The following is a 16,979-nucleotide window of genomic DNA, read 5'->3' on the forward strand; positions in this document are numbered from 1 at the left end:
TCCAAAGACTAGATTTATAACGCAAGAGGGCGTTAAATGCTCAGTTATTAGCGGTTGGGTGTTACACTTTATTTCACAATAAAAGCATATGCATTGTTGTTGCTGCGAATAAACTTGTCTGTTTGGTAGACTGTGCCCAAATTTTCCCTGTTAATTTTATAGATTGCTATTATTATTCCTATTCAGCATTTATTAACTGCTGAATTCCGATGATTTAGTGCATTCTGGTACTTTTATTTTAGTAGTAAGCGGCAACCGGAAGCTGTAACTACCGTATCCTTTATTTTTTAGCTAGCTTTACAGTGAAGCAGCTCTATTGTGCTGCCAGCGCCTTAACATTTGCAGACCAGCGACACACACCGTCTCTGTCATGGAGTCACAGGTATGATTAAACTTAGCGAGCTGACTCATTGTACTACTTTTTTTTTTGCTTTTGTAGCAATAATGTACAACACAAAACATATATTCTGTAGGTGCAAATGTATTAGCCTGCGATAAATATGCTGTCATTTGTTTTTAACGTATTAACAGAGTTAGCCAGCTTTCAAGTCAAGCTAGCAAACAGACACTGGTTCGGGTGTTTACTACCAGCTGTCGCAGGAACTTCCTGGTCAGATACATGAACTTGCTAGCAACAAACTACCTCGTTCACGTGGTTGCTTGTTATTTGAGAGTTATTGCTTCATTTCTGAGTTTGCACAGCTAATTAGGCTAATGGCGTTGATTAGCTGACTTCTGTTCACCTGTGGTAAACACTACACAAAGTTTGCATGGACGGCTAGCTGCTTAGCCAGGAAATGAATCGGACATTGTTCGCTGCCAAACATGTCGTATCACTCAGACGTTGTGCGAGTCATTCTGCTGCTGCTGCGTGTCGTCAGGTGATGTCCAACCCGGAGGAAATCGCCAGACTCTACAGAGAGCTCAGCCTCTTCCCCTCTCTGAGCAGAGCAGACGTGGGACCCGTTATCACCTCTCAGTATGGAGGCAAATACAGCAACATCTACACAGGTAGAGGCAATCTGTGTCACACTAAGGTGTTCAGATTTTTTTTAATGGTCCTTCATACTGACTGGCTTTACTTTCTTCTGCAGAATGGAGCCAGCGTGATCTGGAGAGGAATGAGAATGTCAAGTTTTGCAGACAGTACATTGTGTTCCACGATGACAAGTCGGTGGTCTACTCTGGAGCCTCAGGAAACTGCACTGAAATCAAGGGAGAGTATGTACAGTCTGCTATTTTATCAGGATGTGGGTTCAACTGTCTCCTCCTTCTGCTGGAATGACAGCGAAACCCATGAAGCACTTAAAGCTGAACAATAACCTCAATACCACTTTTCTCAATAGCTTGTGCTATATCAGTTTCAGTGCCATGTATAACATTTTATTTTTCACGCGCAATATTTCACTTCATGTACGACATGTCGGTGTAATGTGCAATATTTCCTTATAATGTGTGATGTTATTTATCTCAGTATCATTGCCTGCATTACTTTATACTATCTTTTCTTTTATTGTAGCCTACTTATTTTATTTTCAGTAATCTTATTGCTTTTCTACTTGGCCCTGTATTTCTCATGTTATGTCACTTTGTTTTTTCTGAGCAATACCTGGCAAAAATAATGCAGTTTTATCTTATCCTATCTTAAAGGTCTTCTTTTATTTGTCTCTCCTGTCAGGGTGCTGAGCAAGGATTCTCCTTCTGGTGAAATGAAGGCAGTTGTGAGAGAATGCACAGTGAAAGGAGAGGACAAACAGTTTCTGGAGGTGTGTGGCCGTCTGTCTGGCTCAGACTCAGCACTGGCTCTTGTACCTACCCTGTTAGTTGCCACTGTTCTGCGTTACTGTTTTATTTCATCTTGTATGCTGCTCATCTCTGGCTCTGCTCTATTTCATATTCTACCTATAGTTTCTGTTTTAAGGCCTTGTGTGATTTTCCTAAGAGTTTTAGTCGAAGACAACTGGACATTTTGTTTTTCACCCACAACTCACATGGCTAATGAAATTTGAGGTGAAAATATAATGTATACTCGGGAGTTCTTATAAATCAGTTAGAATTGAATAAGTGTTTTGGATGAGAGGTGAAAAATCTCCAGAAACCCATAAAAGAGAAGAACAGTCGCCTTCTACTAAAACTATTATGATTACCATGACCTGGATGACTAAGAATCTACAGACTTATTTGACTTTGCATTTTAAACCAGATTTCTTTAACTTCTCTTTTTCTCTGACCTCTCTGTAACCCTTCAGATCTGGAGTAAAAACATCAAGATGAAGAGCATCAATCTAACAGCCTTGAAGAAGCATGGGAAGGTCTATGAAGATGGTGAGTCATCAAGGCTTTTTTCTGAACCAGTTTAATTGAAATGTTCCTTTATATGTACCAGTTTTAATCACATTGTGTTTTGCATTCTTAGAACAGTTTGGCTGCCTGGTTTGGTCTCACTCTGAGACCCACCTTTTGTATGTGGCAGAGAGAAAAAGACCCAAGGCAGAGTCTTACTTTCAGGTACGTGTGCAAAACTGGTTTTGATGCTAAACTGACGCTGAATCTCATAAAGTAGAAATCTGCTGCACTACTTTCTAAAGCTTTAAAGCAAGTGACTTTTCCATGTTGTCAGTAAATAGATTGTCTTTCATATTGTTGAGAGCCAGCAACATTTTTTTTTTTAAAGTAGATATAAGAAACATTTAAGGAGTTGCATCACAGTGATAGTAAAAGTTGTTAGCTATCCTGTGCTTCTTCCTGAAATTGAAAGAAAGCTTGAATTACATGCTGGATTATGGAATAATGCCTTTTTGGTAAACAAATGGCTTCATCAGATTGATAGCATAAACACACTTGCTAGCCAGAACAGATGTATCTCAAGTGCCACTGAAAGAATCAATCCCTGCTTGATCTTAGAAACATTCCAAACTGGTGCATTTTTCAAGTGGTTGCTTTTTGAATGAACCTCAGGTATTTTCCACTGCCTTTCAAAAGCAAAATACCTTGATAACACTGATTGCAATGGTGCCATGGGGGCAGTGACGCATGTGTTCTTCCCTGTTTGTGATTAACTGCTGATTAACCATAAGCAGATGAGTGATTGTAATGAAAAATTAACTTCTAGCAGGTTAAAAACTAATTTCTCTCTCATTTTCTCTTTGTAGACTGACTCAGAGTTGTCTAGTATTGGAGACGAAGAAGACACCATGAGAGTGGAGAAAAAGGAGACTGTAAAAGTGAATGCATTTAGCGTTTCTTAAAATTGAAGCCACTTTTCACTGTTCAAGACTTAAACATTAATTCATCAGTTTTATGCTCTATTCCCCTCCAGGCTAAGTTGTGGTGTTTTTCCTTTTTGTTCCTGCAGGGGGAGCAGTTTGTCTTCCATGAGGATTGGGGAGAAGGTTTGGTCAGTAAGAGCTGTCCAGTGCTCTGTGTTTTGGACATTGAGGGTGACAACGTCTCTGTGTTGGAAGGAGTGCCAGACGATATCTCACCTGGACAGGTTGGTGCAACAGTTTGCACAATGGCGTATGGTTTCGTTTTAATCTTTGTGCACTTCAAGTATACTCATATTCCTTTGTACTTGTTCTGTCTTGTTCTTGCTGTTACTCTGTTTTCGTCACTGTAGGCATTTTGGGCTCCAGGTGATACAGGTGTGGTTTTTGTAGGCTGGTGGCATGAGCCTTTCAGGCTTGGTCTCAAGTACTGCCCCAACAGGAGGTAATTACATTTACACTGATCAGAGAACAGTCAGATTGTACAGCTGAATGGTCTAACATTTCTTGATCAGCTAGTATCGCATGTTATACCTGTTTCCATTGTCTTTGACAGGTCGTCTTTGTTCTATGTGGATCTTACTGGTGGAAAATGTGGTAAGTGAGAGCTTGACCTTTCTTTCTTACAGGCCTATAGAACCTATTTAATTAACAAAATCCTGGTAAATGAAATGAGGTCAGTGTCCATCCCACTCTGAGGCTTTTTACACCAAACCTTGCACATTGTAAAGTTCAGTCAGAATCAGAAACAGATTTATTGCCGGGTATAGTTTACACAATATGAGGAATTTATTCTGGTGAGTTGGTGCAACAATACAACAATAAATATAGAGTCCCATAAAGTAACTAAAAATAAAAATAACTAATAGTGCAAAGCAGAAGCAAAAAAAATGTTGTGGAGTGAAGAATCAAAGTTAAATTTAAACAAGAACCATAGAACGGTAGTGTTCTCTACAAGAATATTGAGGGTGCAGATATATTGATATTTACATTTATACAGATATAGAGGGGGCAGGGGGGTCAGTGGGGGGTTCTGTGTCTCGTTCATGAGGTTGGTGGCAGACGGAAAGAAACTGTTCTTGTGACGTGAGGTTCTGGTCCTGACGGACCAAAGCCTCCTGCCGGAGGGGAGTGTTTGAAAGAGTTTGTGTCCAGGGTGGGAGGGGTCGGCCACAATTTTACCTGCACGCCTCAATCAAGCTTCACATAACAAAATTGTCCTTGTTTAGTTTCATGTTTGAAGCACATGATGTAACCTGAGAAGGTTTGCATGAATTTCCACACCATTCAAAGCAAAGTTCACAGTACCAGGAACTGAGTACCTGAGTTAACAGTTTTACACTGATGTTCCTAATTTACCAAATAATTTCTAGCAAAGGTGAATGATTTGGGGAACATATCAAATTGCAATATTTCTGATAGATACTAAGATGTTATTTGCAACGTAATTGTCTAAAATCAAGCTGCAGTTCAATATTCACTGTGTAGTACATTTAAAATGTGATGGGACATTACCACCTGAGATGCAATCAAAAGTATGACTGTCACACGTGCATTTGTACAACCATTGAAACAACAGTTTAAATCTGAAGTCAGACGCGCTGAAAAACATCTATCATAATAGGAAGCCTTTGTGATTTGCTAATTTTTCAGCCCTAGCGTCTAGCAGAATGGGCACAGTTATGTAACGTTGCTAATGTGTATGTATATTTCCTGTGTCCATCAGAGCAGCTCTCATCAGGCACCAGTGCAGTGTGCTCCCCCAGGCTGAGCCCAGACCAGTGTCGAATTGCCTACCTGGAATGTTCTGTCTATGGACCACACATGCAGTGCATCAGGCTCTGTATGGTAAGACAGAATAAAGTCTGTTTCAATGTAAAATACATGCACCTTCTCTTCCTTACAAAGTGTACAGTGTCTTTTCTGGACAAAACATGTTAGAATCAATGTTTATTTACCCAATGCACCATCTGTTCTGTAGACATTTAAGCTTGTTGAAACAGAAATGAATTTATGAGTCAATAAATACACTTTCATGGACTTCTTTTTTTTGCGTATTTTTTTTCTAGTATGACTGGTACACTAAGAAGACGTCGGTGGTGGTAGATGTCGTGAAGCGGCCTGGAGATGGTGAGGAATGCTTAGTGGTTGCTATAGTGTGTCTTTATCGTTGCGTATAAAACGGTACACTAAAGACTGTGTCTGTGTTTATTGCTGTGACTTTACAGATGGATTCACTGGCATCTACAGCTCTCAGTTGTCCCCTCAGTGCTGGTCAGCCGACAGTCAGCGTATTATTGTCGCTTGTCCTCAGCGCAGCCGCAAGGTATAGTCGCCTCCGAGGAAATGGCTTGTTGTTATGAGAAAAATTTAGGTTTGATATTTTTTCTGATAAATAAACTCGGTTAGACAGCGCATCTTGCAATCATTCTTTACCTGGAAAATAATAGCTGTCATAGTCTTTTGTTCTTGGTTTTATAGGATCTCTTGGTAGTGGATATAGGCACAGGAAGCATCACCTCTCTGACTTCAAGTGAGTCACCGCACGCACTTGGAGTTCTTGACAAGTGTTAGGTTTTTCTAATAACTAATTTAAATGTGTTAATTCCAACTTGTGTCTAATGATTTTCTCTGTTTTCTTTTTATAGAGTCTGATGTTGGTAACTGGTGTCTGCTGAACATAGAGAGAGATCTGATGGTGGTCAGCTGCTCCTCGCCCAACTGCCCTCCGATTCTGGTAGGATCAATGTTTTTGTATGCATATTCATAGATGGTATACATGTCACTTACAGCACTGTCATTTCTTGTGTGCAGAGGGTGGGCTTCCTTCCAGGGAGAGATTCCCAAGAGGAAGTGGTCTGGATTACTTTGGAGGACTCTCAGACTTTGCCAGATATCGATTGGCAGATTTTGACCTTCACCCCTCCCCCAGAGCAAGACAACAGTCAATACCGTAAGAAGAAAATTTTCTCTTTTTCTTTTTTCTTGTATCTAAACAGCAGTCGTAGGACATAGCTTTTTCCTTTTTTCATCTGTCACAAACAGGCCACCATAGGCTTGACAAATTGGGGAGAGCCCCACAACAAAGCTGGTTATCAAATTATTTATAAGGAAAACATAGTAGAACTTAAACTAACAATGGCAGATGTAGTGGGTAAGATCAGCAATGAAGGTGAGTGCTTCCATGGAAAAATTATGATTACAATGTTATCTGGTACAAAACACAAGCTAATCATCAGTCAACAAAGCCACATGGGTGTCTGAGGGAGAAGAGCGCGAGCAGTGGAGTTCACAGAGAATAGGCTGTTCGGGATGAGCCAAACCTGTGCAGATTTAGTGCATGCTGGTTAAATTTTTGTTCCCAACTTATGTTGCCGTCTTGCAAACCTATGCAAGGACAACATTTTGAGATCAAGGCGACTGCAGTTTTTGGGGCCAGTTGCTGCAGGTGCACTCTCGCAACTGCACAACTTCCCATTATGACTGGAAATGCCGAGATTAGATTAGAGGTCGGCTCAGTATCTAATTCTCATTTAACTGAATTAGAGAGATTTGAACTTTATTTCTCTGATTATGAAGGTTTATCCGAGATGCGTGGTCGGTGATGTTTATCAGTCAGTATATAGTTCTGTTATAATGCATAATAATACCTGGCTGATCTTAGTTCTTGAGGCATTTAGCAACACCAACACTTCTGGTAAGTGGGTGATGAGGATTCTTAAAGTAGCATCTGTACAGATTTTTCATCCTGACTGTCTCAATATCTGATAACAAAAGCTGTTCTGTATCTCTTTCTACTGTATTTGACTAGTTCTGAATGTTATCAGTCAATTTATGTAGTTTGCAAGGGACAGGTTTGATCATCTGACTTATGTACAGCAATAAACTGATCTGATGCAGAAATCATATAAAATATAAAACTACGAACAAAGAACACATCACCTCTACAGCATTTTAATCGGCTGCTGTGTCATAATTACAGGGATGTTGGTCTGCATACAAACTGATATGTGTCTGATAACGTTTTAATCAGTCGGTGCGTTTCTGTAAGTTCCTGTTCTGACTCAAGGCTGACACAAGCCTAATGTTTAAGAAAAAGCAAATCACATCGAGAGGGGGAGGAGAGGGTTGTCACACATTGAATTGTTTGAAACAGTGCAGTTAGTTGTGTCCACTCTCCAACTTGTTTTACATATGTAAAAGGTACAGAATAAGTAAGAACCGTCTCTCTACATTACAATTCAGTGGAATACCCTCTCTATAAACTGTTTGAACTGCTGCCATCAGGCAAATCTTTCCGGAGCATGAAAGGACGAACCTCCAGACTGATCAACAGCTTCATTCCACAAGCTGACAGAATGATGAACTGCTGATCCAGATATGCAAACACTTATTCATTTAATTGGTTTCAGTTTAAATTGGTAAGAAAGTATATATAATATTAGGGTCTTTGCATATAGTTAAAAGTAACCAGACTTTTTAAAGAATAAACCAAAGCTAAATTTAGTACCCACTGAGGTTATACTTTTGCTTTTTAAATGTGTGTGTTTGCACAAAACAGTAATACATGACATGCTAGTGTAAGCATGACAAAATGCTGGACAGTACTGATGTGTTTTTACAGTAGAAGGGCTAAAAGACTTTACAGAAGAATGCTCCTGACACAAGTGTCTGTTTTTATTTAAAGTTCTTTGAGGTGCATGACAAGCAGCATGTGTAATCGTGATGGGACTAACAAATTTTTACTGTATTCCAGCGGGCCTTGATTTTGAAGCCCTGCTGATCAAACCAAAGGAGGTCAAGGATGACGTAAAGCTGCCTCTTATCGTCACTCCTCATGGTTGGTTAACCTGCTTTGCTTTTATGTGCAAACAAAATGAACAGCCAGACAGTGTTATGTAATTGTTGTATTGCCTGAATTTAGCGTTCTGGAAAATCAATATTAAAATTGTTCTTTATTGATGAGCAGTATACTTGGATTCAGAAGTGATCAAAACCTGCACTTTTAATCCATGTTGGATTTATTTTTAGGATTGAATCTGTGTTGGGATTTGACTCTGTTCAGTCAAGACCTACCGCTGATAAGATTGGCATTGCAGACAGTGGTTGCTATGACAATAGAGCCCTGAGTGGTAAAATGTTTAATCATATTCTGTAAACCAAGAATGGTCTTTCGTATCATAGCTCATAATCCTGTTGGTTTACTACTCTGTCTGAAATATTTTAATTCTACATGCAGATTACTTCCAGACAATTACGCCTCACGAGACTGTGATCCCAGAGCCACTTAGACAATCGACTCTAATACAAACTGCCCATCTGTATTACACATAACTTGTTTCTGTCATCAGGGGGTCCTCACTCAGTGATTGTAGCCGAGTGGCGTCTGTCCTCCGCCGTGCTGTGCAGGATGGGCTTTGCTGTGTTACTGGGTGAGTGGACTGGAGAATGTGAAGTGCTGTTTTTGTCTCTGTACATGTGACACCTGCTGAAAGGGAAATCATCCAGGTTGAAACTTTTAGCAGCTGTACTTGCTGTTCTATGGCCTGTAGTATGCGCCTTTGTCTGTCTGACATATTACACATTTTTAAATCTAGATATGTATGTTTTTGTAGTTAAGTTGGCAACATTCTAGCTATAAAGTCTTTGGTGACAACTGAGCAGAATTTTTTTCATGGTTTAGATACTTAGGCCACAGGCCGCGTGCATGACTGGTTCACTTTTCTTGATCTTGTTATTTCAGTTGGAACCGGGTTTTAACACAAACATTGGTTAAAGGCTGACTTACATGCTAACTTCGAGGTTACTTTCAACTCAAGAATTTGTGTTAATCTGTATAAGAGTACACCATAATGTCTATCACTGATCTTACTGACTGTTTATATTTTTAGTGAACTATCGTGGCTCAATTGGGTATGGCCAGGACAGTATTCTCTCATTACCGGGAAATGCTGGCACACAGGATGTGAAAGATGTTCAAGTAAGAACAAAATTGCCCACACTGACAAAAGAACAAATGCTGTTTAAAACTATGATTATTATGTTTTTCAAGTTGTGGCAATAATTAGCTCTAAAAATATCTTTTGTTCATACAGGTAAGAATGTCTTCCAGTTTTATTTATGGCTATATTCTGTTGATTTTCTGTCATTAGTGAATGTTCATTGCTATAGTTTCTGTTTAAATTATGGCTCATTGCAGCAGTAGCTTTGTTTTATTTCCTCCTGTGTTCTTCTCACTCCACTGACTCCTAATTTTTTAGTCTGTGTATTTTCGAAATGTAATTATATATTTTTTTCCTCATGATTTTCTTCCTTCCAGTTTGCTGTTGAAAGTGTTCTGAAAGGTGGCGAGTTCGACGTGCAGAAAGTGGCAGTTGCTGGGGGCTCCCATGGGGGTTTCCTTGCCTGTCATCTGATTGGCCAGTACCCAGGATTCTACAAAGCCTGTATAGCCCTCAACCCTGTCACCAATTTCGCCTCTATGATTGGCAGCACAGACATCCCAGACTGGTTGGTCTTAGAATGCACGGTTTCAAACTTGTGCCCTCATTTTGTTATTCATTTATTGGCTGTGTCAGCCTTGCACAACTACATGTATTATTTCAGTGGCACCGCTGACTTTCCAGTATAAATCAAAGACCAAGACGAAGCAGGATTGAAATCTAGTTTTCTTTGTTAAAACTATACATCTTTCCTCAGTGGCCAGGGTTGTATTTGCAAGAACGATGAAAGAAACACAGCACTAGCAAGATGTTAATCATTTTACATACTGGTAACTTAAAAAAAAAAAAAAAAAAACAGCAAAAAAAAAAAAGAAGTACTGCTTTGCTGTCAAATACACTTCTTTGGTTTAATTTCAGCAACAGCAGCTGCTGCCATTAAGTATGTCTGATTGCAAAGCTCACTCATGTTTTTGTCAGGTTTTGTTTTGAAATGGCAACAGGTCACAGTTACAACTGCAGTAAACGATTTCTCACTGTTAACAGTGGTTTTGTTTGAGAGAAAACAGAGAAGGCACATATCTAAGTTTACAAATGTAGGCATTGGTTACATTGTGCCAAAGCAGAAATTTTGAATATTAGAAATAATTCGATATGTCACCCAACCCTAGCTATAAGCAAGTGAGTGGAATAAGAGTATGTACATGCCTCATTATCACATGGTGGGAGGAAAGTGTTCAATAATGCAAACATAGTAAATGATGATAGTGATGTTTTTCTTCCTCTTGATGTTGATCTGTGTTGTTGTTTTTTGTCTTTTTTTTTTTGCAGGTGCATGGTTGAAGTTGGCTACGACTACAGTACTAGTTGTCTACCTGACCCCGCTGTTTGGGAACAAATGTTGAACAAGTCCCCAATTAAGCATGTCACGCAGGTATATCTGTGATTGTCTCTTGAGAGCATGCATGGGACTTCATTGGTGTCGTTCCACAGTGTAGTGATCTAAAGTTGCCTCTCGTCTAGGTTCAGACACCAGTACTGCTTACCTTAGGAGAGGAGGATAAGCGTGTACCAAACAGGCAAGGAATCGAGTACTACAGAGCTTTGAAAGCAAAGAATGTCCCAGTTCGGTAAGCAGCCTCCTGAGCATCATGGTTTACTGGTTGTGTCAGACATGCACTGCACAACGAGTATATTTTGCTGTTCGTTTTTAACCTGTAATGCTCTGATGTATGTTGCTTAGGCTGCTGTGGTACCCAGGGAACAACCACTCTCTCTCCAAGGTGGACGCTGAATCAGATGTCTTTATGAACATCGCCCTGTGGATAATTCAACACTTGAGTCAGTGATGATACATTTCAGCCAAATACATGCTCTTGTGGTAATGCTGTTGTTGCTGCCAGGTAAACACACTTCTCTGTAAGGGATACTATGTTCCTTTTTTGACAACGATATGAAGTCCAATTTAAAACCAAAGCAATGAAAGTGCTTCACAAACCTTATGTAACTGTACTTTTCTTGTAATCTGTTTGTTGGTATGGTGATTGCCACTATTATATTCAATGAGTGGATGAAGAAGTAATAGTTTTAACACAGCACTTGATTAAAAACCGTTTTTAATTCAGCAGGAAAACATTTTGTTATTTTTTACAGTCTTCACATGCAGAAAACAAAGGGCTTTTCAGTGAGTTCATTATGATTTTGGATATATTAACAAAGAGTCACTGTTTGTTTTTTTGTTTTTTTAAATCAATGTGTTTTTGATTTCATAATACAGTGCACTTAATAAAAAGATTGTGAAAATACTAGCAGCGTGGGATGAATCTTCATGTCCCCGGCCACATGTTCAGATTAGAAACGATTCTTGAGGCAGGTGCTGAAGTGGTATGTTATTTTCCTTTTCTTAAGAAGTTGTAGTGAACTCAGGAAGTCATCCAACTGTGTCCACTATTGCAAAAAGTCTCCTATTGCTGTTGATTTATTTTTTTTTCTGTATTCAACAGCGATTGTCATGTCACCGTTTGTAAAGTTGTTTTTTTTTTAGGTCACTTAGAATAATGTGTGCCTCTGATGTCCCTTGTGAGTTTGACTTACATCACATGATTTGGATCAGGCTGCAGGGCAAACAACCGCATGCTTTCACTTCTGCATAAATGGATCCCGTTTCTTGTCACTGCACAACCTTGTACCTGTGCTCTCCCCATCTGGATTAAAGGCTGCTTTTTCTCCCGATGTGAAGTTTAAGACGTATGCTCCACCTGCTATGGTAAGTGAGATAACATTATTTTTCTACTGTTAACTACTAAATGCACCACATTTTACTGTGATGAACTCCTGCTATTGTCACATTGTAAGGACAGAAAAGGCTGACGAGAATGGCTTCAAAAAGTGATCGTAGTACAAGTTACGTGAAGCTGCTTCAAATGTACGCTGCACCGGCTGATACTGATTGAATGCACTATACAATGCTTGATGTTGTGTACATTAACTAACCCTCTCAAATTACATTTTCTGAGCCATTACCAAACAGCTATACTGAATTTGGTTCCCTGTTTTTTCAGGCTTTGGTGAAAAATATCCTCATTCTTAGTCAACTTTTTCAACTAGTGAGGAGCATAAATATCCAGTATTTTCCATGTGACGCTGATGAGAATGCCACCGCAGTCGACTGCCACGAAAGACCGCTCAAGCATGTCCCTAGCATCAAGAATACGTCTGTAGTGTCACTTGATTTAAGTTGGACAAAGATACAGTACGTGGGAGAGCATGCTTTTGCTGGTGTCCCAAATCTTCATACTCTGAAGATGATGGGCAACTGTCTACCAGGTAGAAAGAGAGACTTTGAAGACCGCACATGCAAAGTGACGATCAACGCCGGTGCTTTCAAGACACTGCTAAAGCTTAAAAATCTGTATCTGTCAGGAAACAGCCTCACCTCCATACCGGGGTTACCTGAAAACCTGAAGGTTCTCGATCTACAGAATAATTGCATCTTCAGTATTACCAAACCGTTAGGAACTCCAAATCTTGAACAGCTCCTACTCAGCAAGAACTGCTTTTATGCAAACCCGTGCAACCAGTCCTTCAAGATCAGCGAGACCGTTTTCAGAAACCTCCCTAAACTCAAAAACCTTACATTAGGGTATAATAATTTTACAGCTGTCCCTAAAGGGCTGCCGCCCTCACTGATGAGCCTGGATTTAAGAGAAAACACAATCACGGAGATCTTAGAGGGGACATTTGCGAACCTGCCTGTTCTCACTGATTTGAATTTGGAGTGGAATTGCCAGCGTTGCGACCACGCAGCGAGGCCCTGCTTTCCTTGCCCAAATAGTCACCCATTACACCTACACCCAAACTCATTCTATGCTGAGAACAGCTCCATCACCTACCTCAGCTTGAGGGGAAACTCTCTGAAAACATTTCCAGAAGGCCTGTTCAGACCGTTGAAGAGTTTAAACAGTTTGGACCTCTCTGACAACCTCCTGGCTTATGCTATACGAAATGGCACCTTCTTTGGAGAGCTGAAGGCCCTCAAAAGGATTAGTCTTATCTATAACTATGAACCACTGAGGACATTCCCAGAACTGATCCTCTCCCCACATATTAGTCATATATCTGGATTACAATCTCTTCTTCTGAGCGGTAACTTTTTCCACACACTTTCAAAAGAAAGCGTTATGGTTCTGTCCAAACTTCCAAACCTGGCAAAACTAGAACTGAGAATGAACTTCATTAATACTTGTGACATGATGTCCCTGAAACAGTTACCATCCCTCACCAATATTGACCTGTCACAAAACATGATAAGTTTTCTTCCATGCTGCTCGAGTTTATCATCGGGGACCGCTGCACTGGAAAGCTGTCAGAACCAAAAGTTGCCTACAAACAATTTTCGTGACCAACCCCCTATCTTAAGAGATCGAGAACTCACATCTGGAAGTGACATCTGGGAGTCCGAACAATCAAACGTGCTGGAAATGTTTGAAGACGATGCATCACAAATTCCATCAATCTGGGACTTTAAAGATCATTTTTGCCGACACAAGCTGACACTGGACTTGTCTCAAAATGACATTCTGTCTCTTAGCAAAAATGTGTTTCTGGGCATGGAAAATGCAGTTTGTTTAGATCTTTCCTACAATTATATGAGCCAGGCACTGAAGTCAGGTTTGTTTATTGGCATGAAAAGGTTAGTGTTCCTTAATCTGTCGTATAACAGGCTGGATTTTTATTATAGAGAAGCTTTCAGTGAACTTAAATCTACACTGAAGGTGTTAGACGTTAGCAACAATGAGTTTCATTTCAAAATGAGGGGCATGGGCCACCGTTTTGAGTTCCTTCAATACCTGACTAACTTGGAAGTCCTGAGTATGGCAAACAATGGCATTGGGATGCGAATCGACCAAAGGCTGAACAGCAGATCTCTAAACTACCTCTACTTTAATGGAAATCACCTGGACATCATGTGGGAGTCTGATAACAACAGGTACACTCACTTCTTCCAAAATCTGACAAACCTCACTTTCCTGGATATATCCAACAACGGTCTGAAATCAGTCTCACGAGAAGTGCTGTGTAACTTCCCAAGAAGCCTTAAGGCCCTCAGCATGAGCAACAACTTGCTGAGCTATTTCCCATGGCAAAACGTCTCAGCGCTCAGCGATTTACGGCACCTGAACCTGAGCCAAAACTATCTTTTTCGTTTGCCTTTTGTGGCAATAGAATTTGGGGCCAATTTATCTCTCTTGGACCTCAGTCACAATCGCCTTAGTTATATTCCTGAGAATTTTCTCAGTAAGACAAAGTCCCTGCAATATCTGTATCTCAGTCACAACCAGATCAAAGAGTTGAACCATCAGCATCTCCCTTCCCCTTTTAAAAATGGAAGCGCCCTTCAGAAACTCACCCTCCGTGCCAACCCCTTTAAATGTGACTGTGATACGTCCTGGTTCGCTGACTTCCTGCGTACTACTCCGGTGAAAATTCCTCATCTGACCACACATTTACGCTGTGAATACCCAGAGTCTCAACAAGGCCGGAATATACTCTCCATGGACCAGCGCTCCTGCCAGGACATATATGGCGGCTTAGCCTTCCTCGTCTGCTCCTTCTTGGCTGTGGTTTTCACTGTTCTTCCCCTACTGAAGCATCTCTATGGCTGGGATATGTGGTATTGCCTGCAGGTGCTCTGGGCAGGACACAAAGGCTACTCTCAGCTGGCTGGTAGCGATTCACATTATCAATACGATGCCTTCGTGGTGTTTGACACCAGAAACCAGGCTGTGAGGGACTGGGTTTACAAAGAGTTAACTGTCAATCTGGAGAAGTCGGGCCACCGGAGGTTTTGTCTCTGCTTGGAAGAAAGGGACTGGATTCCTGGACTTTCATGTATTGACAATCTGCACAACGCCGTCCACAGCAGTGTGAAGACAGTGTTTGTGCTGTCCAGGAGTATGAAAGGAAGTGAGACGGTGAATGGTGTCATCCGCCAGGCTTTCTTCATGGTTCAGCAGAGGCTTCTCGATGAGAAGGTGAGTAAAGCTGACATTTTATTTGCATGTGTGTTTTGTGGATGTCATTGTAACTGTCATTGAGATGCTGCTATGTTTTCATAACCCCAAATTCTATATCAAAAGGTGGATGCAGCCGTACTGGTTCTGTTGGATGAGATGTTTCCCAAACTGAAGTACCTTCAGCTGAGGAAGCGGTTGTGCAGGAAGTCTGTGTTGTCGTGGCCAAAAAACCCAAGGGCCCAACCCCTTTTCTGGAATCGAATGAGAATGGCATTGTCATCGGATAACCTTAAGTTTTACGACAACAACATGAGTGAAAGTTTTATTTGACCTCCCTTTAACTAACAACAGAGAGAACCGTGGTCACAAAAAAGACTTCCCTCTTCCATTTAGCTCTTTTCACCAACCTGCCTATCGGTGTCCATATATAAGGTGAGATGATGCCACATATATAAGGATAGCTGATTGATGATAATGTTGTGTAAGTATATTGTATATTTGATTTTTCATGACTGTGTTCTGTTGTTACATCTGACAGTTTGGTTGTTCTAGCGTGTTACTAATGTAATTTTGAATTAATTGAATTTGAATTTTAGAATTTGATGTTTTGGCTTCTTTATGTATCCAAGTTTAAGGTTATATATATCTATAGATTTTGTCTTTTTTAGCAAGTTAAGCTTTGTCTGAGGGATGTTTTGCCGTTGTTAGCTACCATGCTAATCAAAGGACAAATACCAGACTATGCAAATAAACATGAATTGATGTCACTTCACTAACTTCATTTCCTAAATATAAAGGGAGTCGTCACTACCTGCCAAACGCCCCCGCCCCAATTTCAGAATTTCACTTCTCTTTGGTCAGATGTTGAGGGAAATGAAACTTGTGATTATTTGGTAACAAGTTACAGATGTCTAACAGCATCCATTCAAAGGAGAAAAAAGAAAAAAGTCACCTGTAATTTCTCAGTAAGTTTAAGAAGAAAACTTTGACAGGCCCGTTGCTTTTAATATGGCTGTAAGTATTTCTGCAAACTACTGACAGGAAAATGAGAACGAAACATACTGTAGGTGACAGGATACCATTTACTTTTTTTTTTGACAGTAACAGAACAGTAGTATGAAAGCAGTGCAGCTTGATGTATTGCGTTTATCAGTCTATTTTAGCCTGTAATCCCAATTTCGTTTTTGCCTCATGATCTGCAGTGGAAAAAAAAAAGAGAAAAAGGTTAAGTGACGGGCAGCAGCAACAGATGTCAAACAAAAACCACATAATTAAGATAATACATTGGAATTTAACAAAGTGCAAAAACCAGTAGTAAAGTGTTTTATCTACTTTGGTCCTCGGTGTGGACAATTAAGACAACCAAACCCATCTACCACCTAGAAGCTCTAGTGCTGTAACAGGGAGGTGGAACATGCCTGGAAGATTCATATTTAAGGGCAGCGCTTTTTTGTACTCTTTCAAAAATAAATAAATAAAATAAGATCTATGCATTATGTTGGATGTAATGAAAAACACTTTGCTTAATTTGTATCCAGAATTACAGAGACTGGATGTAAAGGTACATTTACAAACAAAACTATTACGATTTACCTAATAATGACTGGGGAATGCTAAATTAATAGAATGGGCATAAACCTTTATGTGAAAAGATCTATATTTAATTACAGACAAATTCTGTATTTAATAATTGACTAACTTATGTAGTCTGTCAGGTATGTATGTTAGAAAGCAGAAAAAGAAAAGTACAAACAATA

General features: G+C 40.0%; 2 protein-coding genes across 4 annotated transcripts; both read left to right on the forward strand.

Moving 5' to 3' along the window:
* Positions 1-312: 312 nt before the first annotated feature.
* Positions 313-11,511, forward strand: LOC103367231 (acylamino-acid-releasing enzyme). Of its 3 annotated transcripts, none has more exons than XM_008295201.1 (23): positions 313-382; positions 882-1,011; positions 1,095-1,221; positions 1,679-1,766; positions 2,250-2,325; positions 2,417-2,508; positions 3,153-3,224; positions 3,356-3,493; positions 3,620-3,711; positions 3,823-3,863; positions 4,993-5,114; positions 5,336-5,396; positions 5,495-5,592; positions 5,748-5,799; positions 5,915-6,003; positions 6,081-6,219; positions 8,023-8,106; positions 8,618-8,698; positions 9,158-9,246; positions 9,586-9,776; positions 10,538-10,640; positions 10,730-10,836; positions 10,950-11,511. In XM_008295201.1, the coding sequence occupies exons 1-23, from the start codon at positions 371-373 to the stop codon at positions 11,053-11,055; spliced, it is 2,190 nt and encodes a 729-aa protein (XP_008293423.1). In that variant the 5' UTR covers positions 313-370; the 3' UTR covers positions 11,056-11,511. The 3 variants fall into 3 exon arrangements, with proteins under 3 accessions (XP_008293423.1, XP_008293424.1, XP_008293422.1); XM_008295202.1 differs by having other exon boundaries at positions 3,153-3,218; XM_008295200.1 differs by lacking the exon at positions 313-382 and having other exon boundaries at positions 798-1,011.
* Positions 11,512-11,599: 88 nt separating this feature from the next.
* tlr9 (toll-like receptor 9) lies at positions 11,600-15,989 on the forward strand. Its single transcript, XM_008295198.1, has 3 exons — positions 11,600-11,972; positions 12,268-15,240; positions 15,346-15,989. Exons 1-3 carry the CDS (start codon positions 11,970-11,972, stop codon positions 15,550-15,552), a joined length of 3,183 nt encoding a protein of 1,060 aa, XP_008293420.1. The 5' UTR covers positions 11,600-11,969; the 3' UTR covers positions 15,553-15,989.
* The last annotated feature ends 990 nt before the right edge of the window (positions 15,990-16,979 follow it).

Source organism: Stegastes partitus, unplaced genomic scaffold (genome assembly GCF_000690725.1).
Source record: "Stegastes partitus isolate 25-593 unplaced genomic scaffold, Stegastes_partitus-1.0.2 Scaffold1030, whole genome shotgun sequence".
NCBI lineage: Eukaryota > Metazoa > Chordata > Actinopteri > Pomacentridae > Stegastes > Stegastes partitus.

Excerpts from the sequence above, each read along its gene's own strand:
- LOC103367231 (XM_008295200.1), top strand. The coding sequence starts at position 798 with ATGAATCGGACATTGTTCGCTGCCAAACATGTCGTATCACTCAGACGT. Across the intron at positions 1,012-1,094 it reads ATACAGCAACATCTACACAG|AATGGAGCCAGCGTGATCTG; the intron begins GTAGAGGCAATC and ends TTTCTTCTGCAG. Across the intron at positions 8,107-8,617 it reads TCTTATCGTCACTCCTCATG|GGGGTCCTCACTCAGTGATT; the intron begins GTTGGTTAACCT and ends TTCTGTCATCAG.
- tlr9 (XM_008295198.1), top strand. Across the intron at positions 15,241-15,345 it reads AGAGGCTTCTCGATGAGAAG|GTGGATGCAGCCGTACTGGT; the intron begins GTGAGTAAAGCT and ends CTATATCAAAAG.